The 24,463-nt window shown below is 36.1% G+C and overlaps 2 protein-coding genes and 1 pseudogene across 2 annotated transcripts; 1 reads left to right on the top strand and 2 right to left on the bottom strand.

Moving 5' to 3' along the window:
• Positions 1–267: 267 nt before the first annotated feature.
• LOC113734657 (auxin-induced protein PCNT115-like) lies at positions 268–11,610 on the bottom strand. Its single transcript, XM_027261283.2, has 5 exons — positions 11,238–11,610; positions 3,157–3,357; positions 1,977–2,149; positions 1,790–1,892; positions 268–909 (listed from the first exon to the last, which is right to left on the bottom strand). Exons 1-5 carry the CDS (start codon positions 11,463–11,465, stop codon positions 574–576), a joined length of 1,041 nt encoding a protein of 346 aa, XP_027117084.1. The 5' UTR covers positions 11,466–11,610; the 3' UTR covers positions 268–573.
• On the top strand, positions 11,548–15,114 carry LOC140038382 (glutamate dehydrogenase B-like; annotated as a pseudogene).
• A 4,811-nt stretch (positions 15,115–19,925) lies between these two features.
• Positions 19,926–24,107, bottom strand: LOC140003956 (probable aldo-keto reductase 2). Its single transcript, XM_027263505.2, has 5 exons — positions 23,726–24,107; positions 22,694–22,894; positions 21,564–21,736; positions 21,379–21,481; positions 19,926–20,558 (listed from the first exon to the last, which is right to left on the bottom strand). Exons 1-5 carry the CDS (start codon positions 23,945–23,947, stop codon positions 20,226–20,228), a joined length of 1,032 nt encoding a protein of 343 aa, XP_027119306.1. The 5' UTR covers positions 23,948–24,107; the 3' UTR covers positions 19,926–20,225.
• Between the last annotated feature and the right edge of the window lie 356 nt (positions 24,108–24,463).

The raw sequence follows: 24,463 nt of genomic DNA, 5'->3' as shown, positions 1-24,463 counted from the left end.
TTATTTGTATGTAAAGTTTTAACCTTTTAACTTAACAAGACATGCTTAAAATCTTACCATTGTCTGTCTTTCAGTTTAGTTCAAGGGACAATTTCAGAAGTTTTTGCTATCACAAGCCTCCCATGAAATTTTAGAAATATCCCATACCTTAGGCCTTTTTCTGCTTTTTGTTGGTATGATGTAGTTTATACACTTTAGAATGACATGTCCTTGGAGATGCTTTTGATGTAAACATTCCGACCATAAAATGCTGTTCGACAGTCTATATCTCTTGTAACAGTGTAGCATATAAGAAATGGACTGCTATAGCATTCAAAACTAGAATAGCTAACCTTTAACGCATTCAACTGCAAGGAAAATTATGTTCTATTTTTACATGATCAGATTTTTATTCAGTACAACCTCTGAAGAAACCTTTAACGCATTCTTCTTATAACTTTACTTGCCTAAAACCTCGAGACAATAGTATGACGAAATTTATTGGAACAAATACGTCACTCAACTGTCAATATACTGAAATCCACCCTCAGGCACATAGCTAGAAGGAATTATTGCCATAACAAAGATATGTCTTCATGTCCTCTTCCAGGTTGACAAAGGTGGAGTTTCAGAAGTTTGCCAAGTAACAAGGCCAGGCCCATACCTATCACCCTTGACTCCTGCAGAAGCGATGGATTCAAGTTCCGCCATTTCCTCTGCAGACAGTTTTACAGACAAAGCTCCTATATTCTGATTGAGGTTCTCAATCTTGGTAGTGCCCGGTATGGGGCAAACATCATTGCCTTGGTGATGGACCCAGGCCAGTGCTAGCTGTGATGGAGTACAACCCTTCCTTGAAGCAATGGCATTGACCTGCTCGTACAAGTTCTTGTTGTGCTCCAAATTCTCTGCTTGAAACCTTGGCATATACTGCATTGTATGAATTTCAAAATTTAAGCAACTATAATGCCAGAAGACGTTACGAATAACTTCAGGGGAAAGAAACATCAATTGTAGAAGGTAGATCCTGCGATACATTTCCCATTAAAGAGGAAACTATAATGCAAGAAATCAGAAGGGAGTAATGAACAGACGGTACTAATTACTTCAAGATGATCAGAAATATTGTTTGAAGGGCACAAGTTCAGGGGAAAGAACAATGCATCAAGGTGGACTGAATACTCCCAAGTAGGAATCATCAACTGTTGGAGTTAAGTTCTGAGATATATTTCCCATCAAAGAGGAAACTTAAAATACAAATCAACTATGAAGTATACTTCTGAGTTCTGACCAATGAAACTCAGTTTTAGGATTAATGGTAAAAGAAAAATGATAGTTTCACAAGACAACATAAGTTCTGTGCCTGAGACTAAATGATGAAATTGAAGTCTAAGGCCCATTTCCCCTCAAAACAGTAAAGAGACTTTTACTTAAAAACTGGCATAGTTTCTTCCTGTTTTGACATCTTAGGACGTCTTTGCACTTTAAAATTCAATACCATCCATTGCTTGCGATTGTTGTCCTCTATATAAATTTCCAGCATGCAATAACAACCTTCAATTCATATAAGATCTAAAATTTGACAAAGCTAGTGCTATATCTTTTAATTTGAACTAAGTACCGAGGACACCAAAATCTGCATTCATTGAATCAAACTAAAGAGTTCAAGACTTGTTCAAGAAGAAAACAAAAAAAAAACCCGTTGAATTGCTATGCTTAATAGAAATTTGATTAAATGTGATCAAGCAAGATTGCCACTGAGTGAGAAACTTATTCGAACTATAAACAATCTTTTTGGCTATGCACAAACCTTTCGGAAGTCACCTTCAGCCAAATTCTCGATCAGCTTTGGACCTGATGAGAAGAAACCTCGTCCAAGTGGACTATATGCAACAATCCCTATGCCAAGATCTCTGAAAGATTATACCAAAAACTGAATTGAGAACTTCATATTTCTTCTAGACCATGTAGAAAATGCAGCAGAATATACGCACTACCTGCAAGCGGGAATAATCTCTTCCTCGACATCTCTGGTCCACAATGACCACTCCAACTGTACAGCTGTTATTGGATGAACAGCATGTGCTCTTCGAATTGTTGAAGCTGAGGCCTCAGACAGACCTATATACTTTATTTTACCCTCTTCAACCAGTTTCTTGAGCTCTCCAATCTAGAGAATTTCAATGGACAAGAAGATGCGAAGCTGATTTATTACATTCAATACTTAGGCAGATAATCGAAATATTACGTGGAACAAGTAAAAGTTGCACTAGTTCAACGAAGTCTTGGACAAAGTATACGTCAAACTGAAATCCCTAGTTGATGAAAATGGCAATAAGCATCCAGTGATAGTTCTCTATGTACAGCCCAACGGATGACTTAGTTCTACTGGACCATGCCAACATAATGCTCCTCCAATATGATTACATGACATTGTTGACTTATATATATAATAATGGCTGTACGCAGCAATTATCAGTTGCCAATTTTGCTTGATTTCCTTTATACTTGCCTGTATTTTGAGTGATTAAACTGCAAGAAAGTTTCTTCCTAATACTCAGGGAAAACAAGACAATTCTTTGCTGACTACATGAGAAAAAGAAGACAGAGAAATCGTTTCATAAAAGCTTAATGTAAGCAAGCTGCTGAAATCTTTGAATTGCTTGGAGAGGTCAATGAGGCAGTTGCAGTTGGCTTTCACAATTAGACAAAAAGCTATACTCTGAACAAAATGAGTACCATGTTTTTAGATATTGACTAAAAAACGTCTATCTGCAGTGCTTTTGGCACCGACTGAAAACGATTGACAAGGTAAGTAAATAGTATATCTCAACTGGATAGCCTATCTCAAATGAAAAAGAATGCTCAGGTCTCTTGGTTCTAAACGAAAGCTGTATAATGTATAGCATGATATCAACCTGTATATCCCTCAGCAGGACTGTCAAGCTAATATAAGACATTTTCATTGTTTTCACTTTTCAGGATGCCTTGTGCTAATTCAGCAATACCATACTGCAGATTAGCCTAGACCATAAGGTTGACTAACTTTTCTGTGCAATTTTTGAAGAATTGAAACGGACATGAAACTGAATTATTCTAAATTTGGAGTTGATCAAACTTTTGTTTCATCAAGAATGAGGTGGAGCTAAAAAACAAGAAAGGCAAAATGGAGCAAACCGTGACTTCAATGGGCACACGTGTATCGATGCGATGTTGATAATAGAGATCAATGCAGTCCACATCAAGCCGCTTCAAACTCGCTTCACAACAAGCCCTCACATAGGCTGGATCACCACATACATCAAATTTCCCATCCTGATAACTGATTGCAAATTTTGTTGCTAGCTCCACTTTCGCTCTTATTCCTTCCTTCAAGGCCTAGAACCATGATTTCATTATGTTAATCATCAAGGACATACACATTAATGCATGGTATAGCAAGCGGATTTTGTGATTTCATGGATTGCACAGTCCTTCTGGAGTTTTTCCAACACTTCATTGTTAAGGCTATGCCACTTCTTTGTGTGGCAAAGGATATGAAAATTATGTAATCCTTGGGGTTTAGAAGTCTGATACTCTTAAAGGAGCCAATCCATTTTCTTTTTCTTTTTGTTTTATATTTCTTCAACTTAAATTTACAATCTAGCTCTGTCATTCACAAGATTTGAAGCAATCTAGCCTAATTGTCATTCACAGAATCGTGTACATGCACATTAATACAAATATAGGGAACTGATCAATGTAGATTAATTAGTGCCCTTTTAGGAACCATTTGGATCAAAGGAAAGGATAAATAAATAAATAAAACATCCTAGTAAAAAAGAAAGGAAAGGAGAGTAGAGGAAAATAGTTCTCATTTGTCATATTTGGATTAGATATGGATGGGAAAGTAAGAAAACCAAAATATTTACATAAAATATTTACATAAGTTGCTTAACGATAAAAGGAGGTTTGCATAGAATGACAGACATGAAAGGAGGAACTTTGCTTAACGATAAAATATTTACATAAGTTGCTTAGCCAAACATTCCTAGCGTGCTGTTGCATACCACAATTCATATCTAAAGCAGGTTTCACAAATGGCAAGTTCTACAGATATGAAATACATGCTTACTCAAGTTTACGTAAAATTTTGGGTGCTTGAGGCATTTTACTAGAAAATCATGAACTAGATTGATAGGGTATAATTTGTTAGTAATTTTATTATTAATTTCCTCTTTCATCCCTGATAAATATTGTGTTAATTGCTAATATTTACTCATATTTGGTATCTGGACTTAATTTCAGGAATGAAGCAGGAAACTACCAAAAAGGAAGGACTTTATGGAAAATAGGGAGACTTCTAAGGACTTCAATTCTTGGGCCCTTGGAGTGGTGGGGACCACAAGCTAGTGAAAAGCTAATAAGTCATTTGGGCTCTTCAAAGAAAGCTACGGAAAGAGACTTGGAACAAGAAGTACTTGGAAAGCTTTGTCCACATGTGCGGGGACCACGGATAAGAAGCATGAATCATTTGGACTCTAGGAAAAGAAACGTACAAGACTTTGAATTTGGTGTGGGGACCACTAGAGATAGCATTAGACTTCCTTTTGGCTTTAAAAAGGGAGAAACGTACAAGAGAACGGGGAGGAATGAATCACTAGTTTGAGGTTTTTAGTTGAGTTTTGAGTTTTCTTTTCTTAGCTCTTTCGCATGGTTGTTCTCCATTAATGGAGAACTAACCTCTTAATTCAAGTCAAGGGGACAACTGAAGATTTGGTTCAACAATTACTGTGAGATCTAATTTATTTTAATTGCTTCCTTAATTTATTTATATTTATATGTTTCCTGCTTTTAATTGCTATAGCTCGTGTGAGTGATTGAATAGATGCGCAATATTTAATTATTCACATAGGCTATTTTGCTAAATAGGGATAATTGAATCCGTAATTGTTCGTTATCTTTATCTCAGTAGCAACTGGCGTAATTGAGTTTATGTCAGGGGAGCATACGATCTAACTTAAACAAACCCCCGTAGCGTGTTTGTTAGTTAGGATTGGGCCTTTCTAATTATTAATGCAATCTAGAAATTAAATCCTACGGTCGTACCTAGGGTTGTTTTTGGGTTAGAGAAATAGTTAACGGTCGTACCTTAACTATCGAGAAATTAAGGAAAGGTTGGTTGTTTATCGCGTGCATGACAACTATAACTGGTCTATTAATAAATGTGGAATTATGTGTGAATCAATGATCAGTGTCTGAACCATGTCTGAAGTGTACCCTTGGCTAGAGTTTTCCCTTAATTATTTCTCTTAATCAATTATTTTCTGCAGTTAATTTATTTAGTTAGCATTCAATCCAAAACCCCCCATACTTTGGACTCTAGAAGAAACGAATTATCCCCAATCCCCGTGGATTCGACCCTACTCACCGCTATATACAAAATCTGTATTTTTCTCGAGTAGGTATTTATTATTGTACAGGTTCGGCACCTGTCAATTTTTGGCGCCGTTGCCGGGGACTGGCGCTAGTTATTTGTTTCTTTTTCAATTCATCTTGTTTACATTCTTTTTTTTTATTTAGTTTATGGTTTCTTACACTCCGTATTTTGGTGATATACTGGATTTTATTTCCGGGGAAGGTAATGAGGCTAGTTTTTTTGTGAGGTCTGCATATGCAGAGGCACTAAACTCTGTTAGAGAAAGAATGGCTGCTGCAACCTGTGAAATTTGTTATGCCAGGGATCATTCAACCGGTATGTGCCCCGAATATCAAGACTACCTGAGTGACTATCTCAAAAAAAAATTTGGAGATTCTTCACCTCGATCTCAAACGTGGTATGACCCTTATTCAAACCGGTATGATCAAGGATGGTGGGATAACTCCAACGTTAATTATGAAGAGGGGCCAATGAGTTTTCAGCTGCAAGAGTCTCAACAATCGTCATTCATGTCAGACTTGCCCTCACAGACCATCAATGACTCTAAGAAAGGTGAGAGTGCAATTATCCTGACAAGTGATATGGAACTGCAAGAGTCTCAAGAAGGAGGATCCAAAGATACAGTTGAAAAGGAAGTTGAAGCGGAAGACATGAGACTCCAACATCAAATTATTCAAGTGAATGAATCCAGTGAACAATTTCCAAATGCGGTGACATCTTCTCCACTCCTTAATCAATATTTTCCTAATTCCTCCTCTTCAATTCCTGTTACTGAAATTGATTTTATTATACCAGAAAATCTGAAATTTCATGACAGGAATAAGTTAAGAGTGGCAATGAAAAAATATCTTGAACCGATGAATGCGTGTGGTGGAGGAGTGAGTGGAGAATGCAGATCATTGTTGACTTGTTTAACGCCATTTACTAGTCCATGGAAGCCCGTAACTCGTGTGCTCAAAGATTACTCCATCTATGAGGGTTACCAGGATCATATTGAAGATGAAGCATTGAAACGAGCCACAAGATTTTATCCCCCGTGAACAAGCATAGCATGTCTAGCCAAAGACATTAAAGAAAGGCGCTACTTGGGAGGCAACCCAATTGTTTCTTTTAATTGTTTGTTTGATTTCGTGTGATAGTTTAAATATATTTCCCTTGAATTCGACTGATTTTGGGTTTCAGTTTTCGTTGTTGCTAATATGTAGGTGGCATTTCCTCTTGACGCGCCCGCGTGATAAAGTGCAGGAAGGGGTCAAGATTCAAAAACGCGACTTGAAGTCGCGTTTACCTGCACAGTCGCGTTTCCATTTCTGCAAGTTTTGTGCAGGAAACGCGACTCAGAAAACGCGAGTGGGAGGCGCTTTTTGCAGTCACGTTTTCATTTCTGCAAGTTTTGTGCAGGAAACGCGACTCAGAAAACGCGAGTTAGAGGCGCGTTTTCAATCGCGTTTTAAGTCCTGCAAGTTTTGTGAAGGAAACGCGACTTAGAAAACGCGAGTTGAAGGCGCGTTTTCAATCGCGTTTTATGTGGCCCAATAAAGGCTTCAGAAACGTAGGCTTTGAAGGCTCGGATGGTCACTGTTGACACTAATGTCGCCGGCATGGCACAGAGTATAGCGGCATTTATGCAGCAAGCCGGTTTCCCTCCGCCGTTTCCGCCTAACCCTCCCTTGTCTGGACGACTTCAGGGAAGTACCGTTGCCCCTTCCCTTTTTCTGCTATTATCTTTTCGCATTGAGGTCAATGCGTCATTTTAGGTGTGGGGGGGTCAGTTTGGGTGCTGGATATTTTCAGTTTTTCATTTTTTTATTATTGTTTTCCTCTTGTTTTCTGTTTAGGTGTTGTTCCTTTATCCCTTTTGGGTATTTTTCCCTTGCTGTTATCTTGGTGAATATTTTGGCAGCTCATTTATTTATTGCTAGTTGTAGTTTACACTATGAATTGAGTTTCGATGGCAAGTAAGAGCATGCTGTCTTGGTGAATTTTTTTTTGAGTTTAACGACTTGGTGCAATTTATGGCTAACTTGTTTAGGCAATGTAAATATTTGGCTGGCATTGTTGTGTGGATTGGTCTCCTGTCTACCTTAGTTCTCCATATTTAGGACATGACGCAGGCTATGATCTTTAATTACTTGATATTTTGGTGTTTATTGGTGAATAACGTATGGCTATACTCCGCTAGTGTCGCCACCCAGTAACCGGGAGTCTTCACCACAAGTGTCGGCTCTCGCGTCAAAAAGTGGCGATATCTATGAGTAAGTGGTCCTGGAGCAGTGAAAAGTTAAGTAACTGGGCTCTTTCATCTAAAAATGTTAGAGTTCACGTCAAAAGATTTAAACAGCTCGGGACTAAGCAATCCAAAAAAAAAAAAGGGAAGAAAAAGGAAAAAAAAAAAAAAGAAAAGAAAAAAAAGGGAAATCAAACAAAAAAGAAGAAAAAAAAAAGAAGAGAAAATCAGATGTGGAGAATATGTGAGTTTATGATCATGTTAGCCTGCCGATCCTTGGTTCGTATTGTTGAGATTTTGGTTGCCAGTTGACTTAGTTATTGACTGTTGCTAGTTAGTATTTGGATTTCCTAAGCGAATTAGCCATGAATTGGACAAGTCTATGAACTTAGGAGCTAACCGGGAGAGACATGTCTTGACACTTTGTTACTAGATCTTGATTTTGGGTATAAGCACAGCTGGCTATGATAATGTGAAAGCTAGCCATTGTTGAGTTGAATTTTTCCCATGCTTGAGGGCAAGCATGATTCAGGTGTGGGGGGAATTGATAGGGTATAATTTGTTAGTAATTTTATTATTAATTTCCCCTTTCATCCCTGATAAATATTGTGTTAATTGCTAATATTTACTCATATTTGGTATCTGGACTTAATTTCAGGAATGATGCAGGAAACTACCAAAAAGGAAGGACTTTATGGAAAATAGGGAGACTTCTAAGGACTTCAATTCTTGGGCCCTTGGAGTGGTGGGGACCACAAGCTAGTGAAAAGCTAATAAGTCATTTGGGCTCTTCAAAGAAAGCTACGGAAAGAGACTTGGAACAAGAAGTACTTGGAAGGCTTTGTCCACATGTGCGGGGACCACGGATAAGAAGCATGAATCATTTGGACTCTAGGAAAAGAAACGTACAAGACTTTGAATTTGGTGTGGGGACCACTAGAGATAGCATTAGACTTCCTTTTGGCTTTAAAAAGGGAGAAACGTACAAGAGAACGGGGAGGAATGAATCACTAGTTTGAGGTTTTTAGTTGAGTTTTGAGTTTTCTTTTCTTAGCTCTTTCGCATGGTTGTTCTCCATTAATGGAGAACTAACCTCTTAATTCAAGTCAAGGGGACAACTGAAGATTTGGTTCAACAATTACTGTGAGATCTAATTTATTTTAATTGCTTCCTTAATTTATTTATATTTATATGTTTCCTGCTTTTAATTGCTATAGCTCGTGTGAGTGATTGAATAGATGCGCAATATTTAATTATTCACATAGGCTATTTTGCTAAATAGGGATAATTGAATCCGTAATTGTTCGTTATCTTTATCTCAGTAGCAACTGGCGTAATTGGGTTTATGTCAGGGGAGCATACGATCTAACTTAAACAAACCCCCGTAGCGTGTTTGTTAGTTAGGATTGGGCCTTTCTAATTATTAATGCAATCTAGAAATTAAATCCTACGGTCGTACCTAGGGTTGTTTTTGGGTTAGAGAAATAGTTAACGGTCGTACCTTAACTATCGAGAAATTAAGGAAAGGTTGGTTGTTTATCGCGTGCATGACAACTATAACTGGTCTATTAATAAATGTGGAATTATGTGTGAATCAATGATCAGTGTCTGAACCATGTCTGAAGTGTACCCTTGGCTAGAGTTTTCCCTTAATTATTTCTCTTAATCAATTATTTTCTGCAGTTAATTTATTTAGTTAGCATTCAATCCAAAACCCCCCATACTTTGGACTCTAGAAGAAACGAATTATCCCCAGTCCCCGTGGATTCGACCCTACTCACCGCTATATACAAAATCTGTATTTTTCTCGAGTAGGTATTTATTATTGTACAGGTTCGGCACCTGTCAATAGATTTTCTTTCCCTCTGTTTCCGTCTACTTTTGTATGGAAATGATGTCTGAGCAAAACAAAATCCATCCATTTCCTTTTCTTTCCGTTTCATCTCCTTTCCCCTCTCAAAATCAATCCAAACACAATCCGTCCATTTTCTTACCTTTCTTTTCCCTTCTATTCCTTCATACAATTCTCTTTTCATAATCTTTAAAACTTACTCTCTCTTATCAGAGAAATAGTAAACTTTCCATTAATTGATGAAAGTTTTAACTTCAAGGACAAAAATACCAATTTCATTATGACGTCGAATTTTGAAGGGAAAAAAAAGAGAAAATAAAGAGATGGTAGAAAAGTTCTAAATCCTTCATGTCACGTGGCTACTTCTAATGGGATAGAGCTATTCAACATATACGCGTGTAGCTACAAGATTTTGAAATCCTTCTCTTCTCAACTTTGTTGCACGTTTGACAATTGACACCACATGGATGCCATTGTCGGAATATTGAAAAATTTGGGTGACTGAGCTATATAGAAAACTATTTATAAAAAAAAACTCTCAATATTTTTCAACCACTTTTTTTTTCTCTTACAAGTATATTTTTTCAAGAAAGAAAAAAAAACTACAATAAAATTTTCATGAACCACCTCCAAAAACGCCAAACCAAACAAAGTCGTTTTTATGTTATTTCCAGCAGTTGGGACTTTTGATTGGTGCCTTAAAAGAGTCTAGTCTTTTTGGTTAAATAGTCTAATAAAATAAATATAATTTACACTTAACCCCTTGTAATAATTCACTTGTCTCATTTTGCTACTTCCAATTTTATTTATCATCACTTTGCCCTTTCCTATTTTCCGCCCTTGTTTGCTTCCCTTTCCTTTCTTTTAGAAGGTAACATATCTCAATGGTAGAGATAAAACTTCAATTATTTTGATTCCTGTGTACGAGAAAAATATTATTAAATGAATCAAAGAATTCCTTACCAAAGAACAACGAGACGAATTGAAAGTTAATTACTATTATACCCTAAACACGTTTGCTTGGTTACCTAATAATTATAGGCCCTGCTTGACAACTAATTTAGCACTTAAAGTTAATGAATTCAGATCTTAATATGTTCAGAAGCATTTAAAATCAAATTTGAATATTTGAATTAATTAAATGACACTGAATTTCTTAAGCAACACTTACTCCAAAAATAAGTGATAGAGTTGTTCACTTATCATTTAGTGTGACATGCACTCAAACGTATCAGATTTAGTATTTAACAATTTAATAACTTTATGGATTCAAACTTTAGATTAAATTTCAGTTTTCAAACTTCAAATTTACCAAATGCACCCATAGAGAATTATATTACTCATGTTGCCTGCTCAAATGAATGTTTAACTAGCAGAATTTGTGTAAATATACAACGCATAGTTCATAATAAATCAATAACTTCATAGCAAAAATCATTTGATACAAAATTGCACCAAAATCAAAGTCAAAGTAATTCATTCCATGTTTATAAAGGAGGACAAACTGAAAAAGCAGTAACATGAAAAAATGAAGAAGCAGAAAAGAAGAACAATGTCCTATTTGACTAATAATACTTACAATTTAAACAAATGGAGTTTAAGTGCTGACAAGCAAAATTAAGGGGGCACAAAGGGAGACAAGTTTTGAAGTGCAGGGGGTTAAGTATAAATAAAATATTTACAAATATGCTCTTTAAGAAATTAAAAGTACAAGAGTTTATGCATAGCGCACAACAGCAGAAAATTTGCAAATATGGTACCTTGCCAATGAGTATTTCGTTGGTGTGAGGTCCATAGATATCGGAGGTGTCAAGATGGGTGATACCTCTGCTAATAGCATGGTGGATGAGTTTGATCATATCAGGCTCGGGCTTTGACGGCCCGTAGGAGCCTGACATGCCCATGCAGCCCAGCCCTTGAGCTGAAACTTCAAGACCTTGCGAGCCCAGCTTGATTCTTGGCACTTTCACTTCATCTGACGCCGCCATTTTCCGACAAAAACACAAGACAGAGGAAAGAGTTGAGTGGAGCAGAGTTTATTGTTTAGTAGCTGAGACCTGAAGAAGAAGTATGGACGGGACTGATGAGGGATGCGTGTGGGGATCATTCTATGGCAGGCACGGTTTGACCGTGCCTACCATAGGAACGTGCTCAGAAATAGGCACGTGCACGTACACTGATGATTAATGTAGTGAACCGTAAGGGAAAATGGACACTGGAGGCCACACGCGCATGAATTAAGCGTAGGGAGGAAATGATTTCGGGAATAGTTAATATTCCCATTTATCATTGATTTGAAATTCTACTTATTTTTTTAATTTTTCGCATGTCGTTTAACAAGAAAAAAATAATATTTTATTATTATTATTAGATTAATAGAAAATTCAAATTTATCTTTTTAACATTTAGTAAAAATGGAGTTTAAATGTATATTTATTTTTAAATGAGTATAAATGGGTCAGTCCAATCAATCAACTATCCACCAATCAAATGAATTTAATTACGTACTCACTTAGACCCGTTTAAATTTTAATGGGTGAATTTGAACGGGTTATTAGTAAACGGGTTTGAACAGATCAATATAATTGGATTGTGATTGTATATGAAATTATGAATTATGAATATCTATGAAATGATTTATATTCTTGCAACTCCTTATGTATGATAATAAATGTCATGAACTACAAGTTGCCATTGCCACACATTAATATTATATGTTACCGGTTAAATGTTATATTGAATAGTTATTAACATACATAGTCTATGTGTGAATGCAATTGTCTCTAATTGAACTCAATTGCTGACTTGGCATTCTCTCATTGGCTGATTGGTGGTAGTCCTCCAATTGATTCTAATTTGATGAGTTGTTGCCCTCTGATTCGTTCATTGGTGGTAGTCCTCCCAATTGTTTATGAAGATGGTGATGTGGCGAGTTTTGATTGGATGGGAGGTGGTAGTTTTCTAATTGCATGTAGGATTGTGCTAAAATTTAGCCTTTTTTTTCCCTTTCCCAACAATAAATTGTGTTAACAAAAAATTGGTATCCCAATTATTCACAATTATCAATGCTTTTTTTGGTTGCCAAATAAATCACAATTATTAATTATTATTTTTTATTTATTGTAATAATTGCTTATGCTATGCTCTAGCTGTATTAATTATTATTATGTTATCTTTATTATGTTATGCTTTTCTTTTTAGCCATTTTCTTTGGCATTTTCTCTTTTCGAGTTTTCGTTTTAGTCATTTTTTTGGTGTCTTTCATGCAGGTGTTTTGTTGATCTCCTGCTCAGAAAAAGCAATCCATATGCTAACTAAAAAGATCAGTTGTTTAAAATAGATTTTTTCATCTTTAAAATGTCTTTCTATTTGCTTTAGTTCTTCCAGTTCCCTTTTCTTCATTGGTTTTCAGCACTTGATGAATTAATACATTTCTCCTCTGGGAATCTAGAACTTCCATGCCAAGTTAGTCATTGACCAAAATTTTGAGTTACACTAGCAGCACTAAGAATAATTTGATTAGAGTTCACACTGATGTTCCTGCGCCTGATATGGGAACAAATGCACAGGTCAGTGCAAAACTGGTTTTCAACAGTATGATATGATTGGAGTACATATCTAGGTGACATTTTTGTTTTTGGAGAAAAATATAGTGATAAACACAACATTGTCTATGAAGCTCATCCAATTAACTGGATTGGAAATGTCTCGCATTTGAGCGGACAATGGCTTGGATGAGTACTATAAATTTCATGGCTATTCACCTGCAATAGTAACTGGAAAACCTGTAGTAAATTATCCAATTCCAAATGTATAAGGATCAATGTGCTTCTTTGATTTCTAAGATTTTGAACCTCAAAAAATTTCAACTTTTATTTATCGCAAGATATTCAAATTCTTGGGTGACATGATCTTGGTGGATCCCTCGGCAGAGATGCACCAACAGGGAGGGGAGTACTCTTTGCAACTAAAGCGCTGCTTAATGAATATGGAAAGAGTATCGCTAGGCAATGATTTGTTGTACAAGTAGCACTACTGGGAAGTGTACCTTCAGTTTATAATATGTTCGAATACTGTGGGATGCATTTGTAGTTTCAAGTGTACCTTTAGTTTCTGATATGCTCAAATACTGTGGGATGCATTTTGTTGAAACTACAAGCTCATTCAAAGAGCCTTCCTTGAGGACTTAGAAGTTACATCACAAAATGTCTCATGACTCGTGAGAAGAGAGAGCGAGTTAAAAAGTCAAAAATTATCGAATGTCATATGATCATAGAATTTTCTTCTTGATTTCAGGGATTTGGTAATGTCGGATCCTGGGCTGCTCAACTTATCAGTGAACAAGGGGAAAAGGTAATTCGCGCAAGTGATATAACAGGAGCCATAAAGCAGCACGGTAAGGGAATTGACGTACCAAACCTATGGAAGCATGTCAGGGAAAACCATGGAGGGGTGCTGACAGTGTTGATCCCAATTCTATTTTGCTTGAAGACTGTGATATTCTTATTCCAGCAGCCCTCGAAGGTGTTATCAATAGGTGGTTCTTCTAGCCTTAACATAGATTTTGTCCGACACTTGGTATCTTGCTTTTATGTGATTTTCTTACTTACAATACAAATGGACATTTGAATTGATTAAAGGGATAATGCAGATATTAAAGATAAATTTATACCAAATTTGCATCACTATACCTTTTTTGTATTTGTTCGTAGCTGTTTGTTCTGTTTGGATCCTGTCATGAGTTGCTTCGACTATTCTTTTTTATATTACTGACCTTTAATTTTTTAGCTTTTTCCATACACACATACATATATATGTGGTTTGTGCTTTGTTGCATGATGTAGGACATTTGTAGGCATTTTTTAAATTATTTTTGGGAAAAAATTTAATGTGCAATAATAAGAGTTTTTTAAATATGTTGTTTTCATATCATGCCGGGTGGAATTTCTCTTTTTTTTTTTGATACAGTTTAATATGGTCGAATTCTGATTTACAGATATAATGTAGAGGTTTTTGTTTGTTGATGATTGCCTGGGCTAAATTTTGTTTACTTCTTTGATGTCTAATGTTTTATGTGATAGAAATTTAGGAATCTAAAAAATCTAAATGTTTGTTTATCTCCATAGCGCTTAAGTGCCCAGAAGTTTTAGTATTTACTAAGTTTCCATAATTTTGACGTTTTTCTCTCCATTTTCTGCTTTAGAGATTAGTTATTTTAATATTTGCTTTGTTTGCATTGCTAATTTGCTCTTTTCCTCTTATTAAAAAGGAACAAAAGAAACTATTGCCATCACGAAGAGATCTCCCCTCAAATTCTGGTTTTTGACATTGACTTTCTTTTCTTTTCATTTTCTTATTTGGGCTTTTGCTTTGAACTCACCGAATTTGTGATAGTTACTCTCATATTGGTAAGAAACTTTGGCCATGATTTTTTTTATTTGCTCAAAAGTCACCAATTTTTCTAGATTGAGAATGATTCTTCCTTACACTTATCCTATTTCTTTCCGCATGTACAAAGAAATGTAATTTTTGTTTCCTTTTTATTATAAATTTAGCTTACCTTACACAATAAAATAAAATTAAAATTAAATAAATGTTTAAGTTTACATGTTCCATCTTATTTGTTTTGCAGATTAAGCGAAACTTGAGTACTGGTTGCTTTTTGTTGAGGTCGGAGCAAACAATGAAAATTTCTCGACTTTTCTTTTCTTTTTTTTTTTTCCCTTCAATTATGTTATAAATTTGCTATTCCATGTTATAGGAGCCAATATGAGGACTTTGTCAAGCTAAAGTGCATGATCATCTATCTTCATTTTTTCTCCTCTAATTTCTTTTATTTCTAGGACAAGTAAATGATTATCCAACTCAATCATGCAAAAGTTTACGAACAAAACTATCAGTTTCTCCTCAAATATATCTTTCTTTTTTTTATTTTCTTTTCATTGTATCCAAAACAAGGGACATCTTAATAATCTCAGTAATCTATTGATTATATTATCATGCATTACCTTAACAAATTACTTATTTTCATTGTTTAATAAAACTACAAAAATATAACCACAAAGATTTAAGTTCATTTTTATATAATTTTTCATACTTAATATCTAAATTTGAATAATTGGTCATTTTTGGGCAAGGTTGAAAATTACACCGTGCGAATCCTCCTAGTGCATGTAAAGTGTGTGAAAATGCTTTGATATATGTAATACTACAATTACATGGTACAACAGTAGAGTAGCTGTGACGCCCCCACTTCTCCCTAAGGCGAACCAAAGGGTATCCGCGGAACGCCTGCCCAACTCTCGTCAGGACTCAAGCAATCACCATTCAAGCTTATAGCGGTGCTAGAAATCAACAACCAGAAAAGATAAATACAATTAACGCGGAAGCGTTCAAGCTTAATGAGATATAACAATCATCCAATCCTTATATCGGGCTTCCATAATACAACCCAAAATATATAATATCCCAAAAGTCTAGACAAAAGAGTTGGAACCCTATTACAAGAGTACACAAAAGAGAAATTTCTCCGAATCTCACTCCAAACCCAAATCCTGTTAAGGAAAACAAATCTACAGGGTGAGCAAAACGCTCGTGAGGCCAAGAACACACATGCAAGCACATTGTTCAAGTAACAACCTCAATTTAACAAGTAAAGCGACAATATTGCAATAAATAACAATCTGAGCGGAAAAGTAAATAGAAACAATTCAAGGATATTGGAGCTCTCAGGAGCTAATTTCCACTTGCTTTGCCAATGTCATTCGTATACCTTCCCGCGATGACACTCCGGCAACCGGGTCGGTATTTCCATTTCGTAGATCACCACTTACTTCCCTCCGTCCACCGTGCACCTCCCGGGCTCGCAAGACATTTATAAGGCGATACTCCACGAGTATGCCAAGCAAGACCTCTCATTAGGTCGAGCTTATTTATCTCATGGCTCGCCAAGGTTTCCGACCAAACCCATACCGGCTCGAGTCCAAGGTCGGCCTATGAGTTTGGGCGTCCCCCATTTTCATTTGAGGGTCGAGGAGATTCACTCAAACGACGTATGCAGCCATAGCATATCATTTCATTTCATTCAATCATTCAATCATCTCATTTCATTCAATTAAGCCATTCATAATTCATTTAGTACATTTGAATCATGAGTCATTTATTTCAAATAAGAACGAGTGCGGTAAAATACACACTCGCCTCTATTTTCAAAATCTCCAAACAATCATAACAATCAAGCATGTATCAAGTATTCATACACTTGACACTCACCAATATAAGTAATGAGGAAGAAATGTCCCTCGGAGCTTTAGGCGTTCACTGTGGGATCCTCCTGAAGGTTCTCGTGTGCGCTTGAGCAAATAATAATAGACTATCATTCACAAACCCCCTACTATTAAAGAAGATCATACCATAGTACAATCTTAGAAAGTCTCGTGAAACGAGCCCAAATTATCCTAAATCGAGGCTCTCAAGTGGGGTTTCAAAGTACAGGAGAAATTTAGTTTTCATTTTGGAAATCAAGTATAAAACGTTCAAATAATATCGAAGGAATAAGGAGTACTTGAAAAAACTCCATTTTCTTGGAATTCGGAAAGTTTCAGTTTTGATACGATACATTAGAAAAATCGTATCTCACGCTTTACAAGTCAAAAATTGGAAAACTTGGTACCGTTGGAAACCTCTTCCAAGGTACTAAAAGTTCCTAGAATACACTTTTCTAAGATTCTAAATGGAAAACATTCAAAAATAAGCTCAAAGTCGCTGTTTTGTTTCATAAGGCAGATTTAAGTTGATTTTTGGCCAAATTTGAAAATTCGGCAAAATTCACTTGATTGGAACTAGCCTTTGAAATTAGGAACTCTATTAGAGTCACAATCCAAGTTTACAACAAAACAAGCGGAATGAGAAACGGAGTTTTGAGTACTAAGATATGGCAACTCAAAATTACCAAAATTCCCTTGTGAAACAAGGGTTTTCCAAACTCGAGTCATGAATCTTGGTAATTTAGTCGAGCAGCGAAATGGACTTGGATTGACACTAAGTTCGGCAATATAATACTCCTATATAAAGGGATATAAAGGGTATCCCTCTATCAAATTTCATGGAAAAATACCTTCGGAAAGGTAGTCAACCAAACATCCAAAGTTTCGAAAAATCCTAAGGCAAAACTGCCTTGAGCTTTTTTTTTTGTTTTCCATTCCAAAACATTTGACCAAGGAAAATCCTTCAAACATGGTTCATTTGTGTGGTAAAAGCCTAAGGAACATTCATGGTACATTTGGTTAGTGTTTCAACTCCAAGAAATTCAATTGGCAAGTCCACACCAAGTCTAGCATCAATTCTGCCCAAAATTTAGGGTTTTCAAGAACAGGGCAGGTTTCGTATTTTGATCACAAATCACTCAATTCAACTCGGAATTGAGTATGATTGGTGGCGTTGCAAAATACATTCATAAAACTATAATTTCACAGAAGAAATCGTTTTGAAATTCAGCACACAACTAGCTCAAATTCGAGCCTCAAGTTGTAGATTTTGAACTTCGTTCCAGGAAAACAGAGAAACAGGACAGTCATCTTTAAACGGTTGATACGGAATACTCGGGTGCAATTAGGAGTTGCATTTTATACCGTTGGAAAGTTGGGAATGTCTAGTTTCAAATGCCACTGACGGCACTTGATTTTGACATCGAAGCACAGAGTTATGGATGAAACAAGAAGGCTGTTTGAGCATTATGGAAAATTTTTTCCAGTTTTGCTAGCTGTGCGAGATTAATCCATTTGACCAACCAAACCTCAATATTTTTCGATGAAACTTTATACAACATCTATACAACAGATAAACATCATATACAAACCATTAAAACCTCAAAATTCAACAAAAAGAGGCACGATCATAACAGGGGCAGAATTGGAAACTTTACATCCATGCACTCCTTGAAGTTTATACTAGGTATGCACCATTAATCTACCAATTTGAGCACTAAACCAACATTAAATCCATCTTCAAGCATCATATCAGCCATCAACCCAAGAATGGGAGTTCATAGAGCCCACATTCAAAATTTTCCAACAATAACAACCCACCCACATGAATATCTAAGCTCATAAGTGTAAATCAACTTCCATAGGCCAAGAATTTGAGGATTGATCGTCACTTACTTGTGTTGGTGAACAAGGCAGAATTTCGGCCCTCTCTTAGCTCAAGAAAACCGTGAAAAGCTCCCCCTTTTTGCAGCTTAATATGATCTCCAAGTATTAAGCTAAGTGTGTGTGAAATTTGTAAGGAATTGGAAATGATTTGTGCAAGATTTTGAGATGAAAAATAATGAACTCCTTGGGTTATTTTTGCAGCTGATGGCCGGCCACTTTGTGAGGAAGAGAGAGAGTGTTTTGATCGGATTTAGCTTCCTAAGAAAGCTTTATATGTGTGGCTAGAATTGGTGCAAAAGTCAACTCTTCAATAGTGCGCGTACGCGCGCGTTTTGTGCTCGATTTCTCTCGCGTTCATTTCACTAGTGCCCTAAACCTCCAATATACTTATAATCATATTAATATTATTTACTCTTAATTGTCCCAGAATAAGGGTCTAAAGTCCCTCAATTAAATCGCGCGTGTAAAAACGCGTATCTCCAACTTTAGCGTGATAAAGCGAAATTTCCAAGAAATTCTTATAACGATAGTACTAATAACTATCACTTGAATACTTAAACATAGAAATACTTATTTTAGGACCATTGTACAAGTCTCCAATTTTCCCAACTTATGGTATTTTCAAATCAGCTAAAATCCCTAATCGCGTATTCACCATTTTCACTTAATGAGCTTTCAAAAATTAAATTTTGAAACGAGACAGTTTAAAAAAAATATAATGAAACTATAAATCCATGTAATTAGATTCAAAAAAGTTAGAAAATAATAATCAGAGTAAATGGACAATTAAATATTTAAATATGCTCGGAATGGATTTTAAAAATAATAAATTTTTGCGAGACATCACAGTAGCTGCTACCTACCGAGCAATCATCGCTCAACCCATTTTTATTACTTTTGTAGATTTTGGATATTATGAGTTAGTCTATGTCCAAAACCCAAAAAATTATTTCTACTAAATCTTTAGGAGATAAGAATTAGTAGTATAGTTGTACTTCGCTATACTATAATAGTTGATACTCGCACATGTTATCTCTACTTGATGTTTAGCATATGAAATCCTCAAATATTTATAGGTTATTTCGAATACAAAGTTATACCGCACTATAATTAGTTCCATTAATGCTATTATTTTTTAAGTAAGTATTTCTAGTTTAATATTGTCTTGTCCTTGAAAAATATAACAGATGTCTCGTTACTAACACGTGCGAGAAATATAACAGATGTCTCGTTACTAGCACGTGGCACGTGCGAGCAATGAGGCGTGACAGCTACAGTATTTCCCCCCCCCCCAAATGATAACAAGTATTCCTTTTTTTTTTTTCCAAACTATAATATTCAGAAGTACAATAGATAATCTTTAATGCATACTGCAAGGAAAATTACTATATGCTTTTACATGACCAAATCTTTATTCATTACAATCACTCTTAAAACTCCATTCTTCTTATTATAACTTTACATGCCTTAAACCCCCGAGACAATAATATGACGAAATTTCTTGGAACAAATACATGTTACTCAACTCCCAATATAGTGAAATCCACCAACAGGCACACAGCTAGAAGGGATTATTGCCATCACAAAGGTACGCCTTCATGTCCTCTTCCAGGTTGACAAAGGTGGAGTTTCAGAAGTTTTCCAAGTGCCAGCGTCAGACTCGTATCTCTCACCCTTGATAGCCGAAGCAATAGATTCAAGTTCCGCCATTTCCTCTGCCGACAGTTTCACAGACAAAGCTCCTATATTCTGATCGAGGTTCTCAATCTTGGTAGTGCCAGGTATGGGGCAAACATCTTTGCCTTGGTGATGGACCCAGGCCAAAGCTAGCTGTGATGGGGTACAACCCTTCCTTGAAGCAATGGCATTGACCTGCTCGTACAAGTTCTTGTTGTGCTCCAAATTCTCTGCTTGAAACCTTGGCATATACTGCATTGTACGAATTTCGAAATTTAAGCAACTGTAATGCCAGAAATTCAAAAGGGAGCAACACGTGTTGTCTACAAATGAAAACATTACGAATAACTTCAAGATGATCGATACTATTGCTTGAGGCGTACAAAGTTCAGGGGAAAGAACAATCCAGTAAGGTGGACTGAGTACTCTAAGAAACATCAATTGTAGAAGGTAGATCCTGAGAAACATATCCCATCAGAGAGGAAACTCGAAATAGAAATCCAATACAGTTTCATACCATCTGGACAGTATTATCAAGTGAACTTGTGACCAACCAAACTGTAGAGGATGTATATGAAAAGGGAAAAAAACAATTTCAGAGGACAATGTATAACTTTTGTGCCTAACACCAGATGATGCCATTGCAATGTAAGTCCATTTCCCCTCAAAATTGTGAAGAGAATATTACTAAAAAATGCCATAGTTTCTTCCTTTTCTCATGTCTAGGATGTTCTTCCACCATAAAATAGAACACTCCCACTGCTTGTGATATTTGACAATGCTATTGCTATCTTCAAATTCAAACTAAATACAGAGCACACAATTTCAATCCTGTCTGTACAAAAGGTTCAGTTTCTAACAATGCCAAAAACTGCATTTATTGGAATCCAACGCTAGAAGACTTGGTGGATAGAAAAAAGCTTGTTGTGCCGCTTTGTTGGACAGAAGTTAATTAAATTAGATAGTTTCAGAAAAGCTCCACCAAATTATTGGACATCAAAGGGATATTGAGCAAGATTGCTACTGACTATGCTACACTAGAAACTACTAATCTTTTTGGATATTCACAAACCTTTCGGTAGTCATCATCAGTCAAATTCTCAACCAGCTTTGGACCTGAAGAGAAGAATCCTCTTCCAAGTGGACTGTATGCAACAATCCCTATTCCAAGCTCTCTACAAGATTACACCAAAATGAACTTAGAACTTCATATTTCTTCCAGACCATGTAGAAAATGAAGCAGGATAAATGCACTACCTGCAAGTGGGAATAATCTCTTCCTCGATATCTCTGGTCCACAATGACCACTCCAACTGTACAGCTGTTATTGGATGAACAGCATGTGCTCTTCTAATTGTTGAAGCTGAGGCCTCGGATAGACCTATATACTTTATTTTACCCTCTTCAACCAATTTCTTAAGTTCTCCTACCTGGGCAAAATAGAATTTTTGTAATGGACGAGAAATTTCCCAGCTGATTTTTTCCATACTAAGGTAGATAATTGAAATTATACATGCATAAACGAAAAGAAGAACTAGTTCAGTGCAGTGGCACAACTTTGACAAAGTATACATCAAACTGAAAGCACTACTTGACAAAAATGGCAACAAGCAGCCAATATACTTCTCTAGATGATGATGATGTTAACTCACAGGTTGACTTAGCTCTGATATCATTATACCACATTATACAACATTATACAACTTTCTTGACTTCTTTTAAACAGACTAATGGCTGCACACATCAATTGTCAGTCATCAATTTTGCTTGATCTCATTCAAACTTACCTGTATTTTGAGTGATTGTACGATATGAAAATTTCTTCCTACTACTCAGGAAAAGCAAAATATATTTTGCTGGCTACACCAGGAAAAGAACTTACATAAATCGTTCCATAAAAACTTCAATTTGATAAAAACTGAGTACCAATCTGCTGCTTTATGCACTGAATTAAAAGAAGTGGCAACTGACAACTGACAAGGTGGATAAATTAGCATATGAATACTCAACCAGATTACATATTTCAAATGAAAGAGAATACACAGGCCTTCTCGTCCTAAAGGAAAGCCATAGAATCTATAGCATGTCATATCCATTGGTAACTCCCTCAGCAGGGCCGTCAAGCTACAATTTTTGTGCCTACAAGACTAACACTATGGTTCTTTTTAATTTTGAGATGCTGGTGCTAAATGAGCTTTACATTAATGCAGACTAACATGCATAGTACACCAATTGCATTTTTTAAGAATTTTTTTTTTATTTTTGTATTTTTGAAGCAATTGCAAAGGACACGAAACTCAGTTGTATGCCTATATTTGAAGTTGATCAAACTTTTATTTAATTAAGAATGTGGAACTTAAAAACAAGAAAGGAAAAATAGAACAAACCGTGACTTCAATGGGCACATTTGTATCAATGCGATGCTGATAATAGAGATCAATGCAATCCAAACCAAGCCGCTTCAAGCTGCCTTCACATGCAGCTCTCACATAGTCTGGATCACCACGTATACCAAACTGCCCACCCTCATAAGTGAATGCAAATTTTGTTGCTAGCTCCACTTTCTCTCTGTTTCCTCCCTTCAAGGCCTACAACCATGCTTTCATAACATCAATCACCGAGGACATACATATTATTGCATGTTATAGCAAGTTGATTTGTGATCCATGCATGGCACAAACTGTCAGAGATTTTCCATCCTTTTCATTTTTAAGACTATTCTACTTCTTCCCATTGAATATGGTAGCATGCAGAATGAAGATTATGTAAACCATGGACTTTAGAAGTTTGATTCAGTTAAAGGAGCCAATCCCTTTTCTTTTTTCTGTTCTTCTTTCTGTTTCTTTCAGTCTATCTTTACCATTGATAAGATTTGATGCAAAACATGAACATAGACAGAGAGTCGTACACATGAACCTGAATAAAAAAGAAAAAAAAAAAAAGGAAACTCAAATCAAATTATTAAGGTGCAGTAAATAGTGCCCTATTAGGATCCAAATGAAAACATCCAAGTGAAAAAGAAAGAATAGGAGACTAGAGGAGTACAGTTTTCCTATTGCCCTGTTTGGAAAGTAAATTATCTAATACTGGTAGTTTTCAGAAAGACTTCCCAGATAGTGAGAGTTCCTACGCATTCACTAACTACAGGTTTGTTATTTTAATTGATTATATATTCTAATTTTGAATAATCAATTTTTATGACGCTTCAGATTACAAATTTTTTAATAACCAAAAAATCTGAAATTCATAATTGGCCAAAGCACAATTTTTGCTGATTCTAATTATTTTTTATAAACACTTCCCATAATCAAATTTTGCAAAATCTAAAGCAACCAAGAACAAAGTCAAAACTAAAAGTACAAGAGCTCATGCATACCGCACAACTGCAGAAAAATGCAAATAAATATGATTAAAGTCACCTTGCCGATGAGGATTTCGTTGGTATGGGGTCCATAAGCATCAGAGGTATCAAGCAGGGTGATGCCTCTGCTAATAGCATGGTGAATAAGTTTGATCATGTCGGGCTCGGGCTTTGGTGGCCCGTAGAAGGCTGACATGCCCATGCAGCCCAGCCCTTGAGCTGAAACTTCAAGACCTTGCGACCCCAGCTTGATTCTTGGCACTGTCACTGGTGCTGCCATTTTCAGACAAAAAAGCACAGAGGAAAGAGTGGAATGGATCAGAGTTTACTGTTTTGCGAGGGAGGAGTGAGGAGGAAGGAGGTGGGGATGACGGAATAATATATAATAGTGCGGTAGGAACATGCTTTTGTGGATAAGATATCCATCGTCGGCGGGAATCGCTGTGAACTGTGGAGTAGGCCCGGGTTGATTTATGGCCTTGACAAAAGACATGTCAAAAATCAATATTCAAGAAAATATTCTATTAAAGTAGCAAATTTTACCATCCACTAATTGCCACATTAATTATTTCTTCAAAAAAATTCAAATGGATGCTTGATGCACCTGTCCGATCTGATGGTAATTCTGTTCCCATCAACTTTTTGTAGGTCCAGTTGACCCTCTTTTAATTAAATTAGAATAAAGTATTATATAGATATAATTGACGATTAACCAAAAAAAATATTCTACATAAAGAAATTGAAAAGGAGTACATACAAGTGCGGTTGGATGGGCATTATTTGTCAAACAAATTTA

The sequence above is a fragment of the Coffea arabica genome, chromosome 3e, assembly GCF_036785885.1.
Source record: "Coffea arabica cultivar ET-39 chromosome 3e, Coffea Arabica ET-39 HiFi, whole genome shotgun sequence".
Classification (NCBI taxonomy): domain Eukaryota; kingdom Viridiplantae; phylum Streptophyta; class Magnoliopsida; order Gentianales; family Rubiaceae; genus Coffea; species Coffea arabica.
The sequence above is the reverse complement of the archived record's forward strand: the minus strand, read 5'-3'. Positions and strand labels throughout refer to the sequence as shown.

What these genes read in the sequence shown, in the direction of transcription:
- LOC113734657 (XM_027261283.2), bottom strand. Translation starts at nt 11,465, where the DNA reads ATGGCGGCGTCAGATGAAGTGAAAGTGCCAAGAATCAAGCTGGGCTCG. An exon ending in GTGTGCCCATTGAAGTCACG is followed by an intron (nt 2,150 to 3,156) that starts GTTTGCTCCATT and finishes GAAATTCTCTAG; the next exon opens with ATTGGAGAGCTCAAGAAACT. An exon ending in CTGAAGGTGACTTCCGAAAG is followed by an intron (nt 910 to 1,789) that starts GTTTGTGCATAG and finishes CATACAATGCAG; the next exon opens with TATATGCCAAGGTTTCAAGC.
- LOC140003956 (XM_027263505.2), bottom strand. Translation starts at nt 23,947, where the DNA reads ATGGCAGCACCAGTGACAGTGCCAAGAATCAAGCTGGGGTCGCAAGGT. An exon ending in ATGTGCCCATTGAAGTCACG is followed by an intron (nt 21,737 to 22,693) that starts GTTTGTTCTATT and finishes TATTTTGCCCAG; the next exon opens with GTAGGAGAACTTAAGAAATT. An exon ending in CTGATGATGACTACCGAAAG is followed by an intron (nt 20,559 to 21,378) that starts GTTTGTGAATAT and finishes CGTACAATGCAG; the next exon opens with TATATGCCAAGGTTTCAAGC.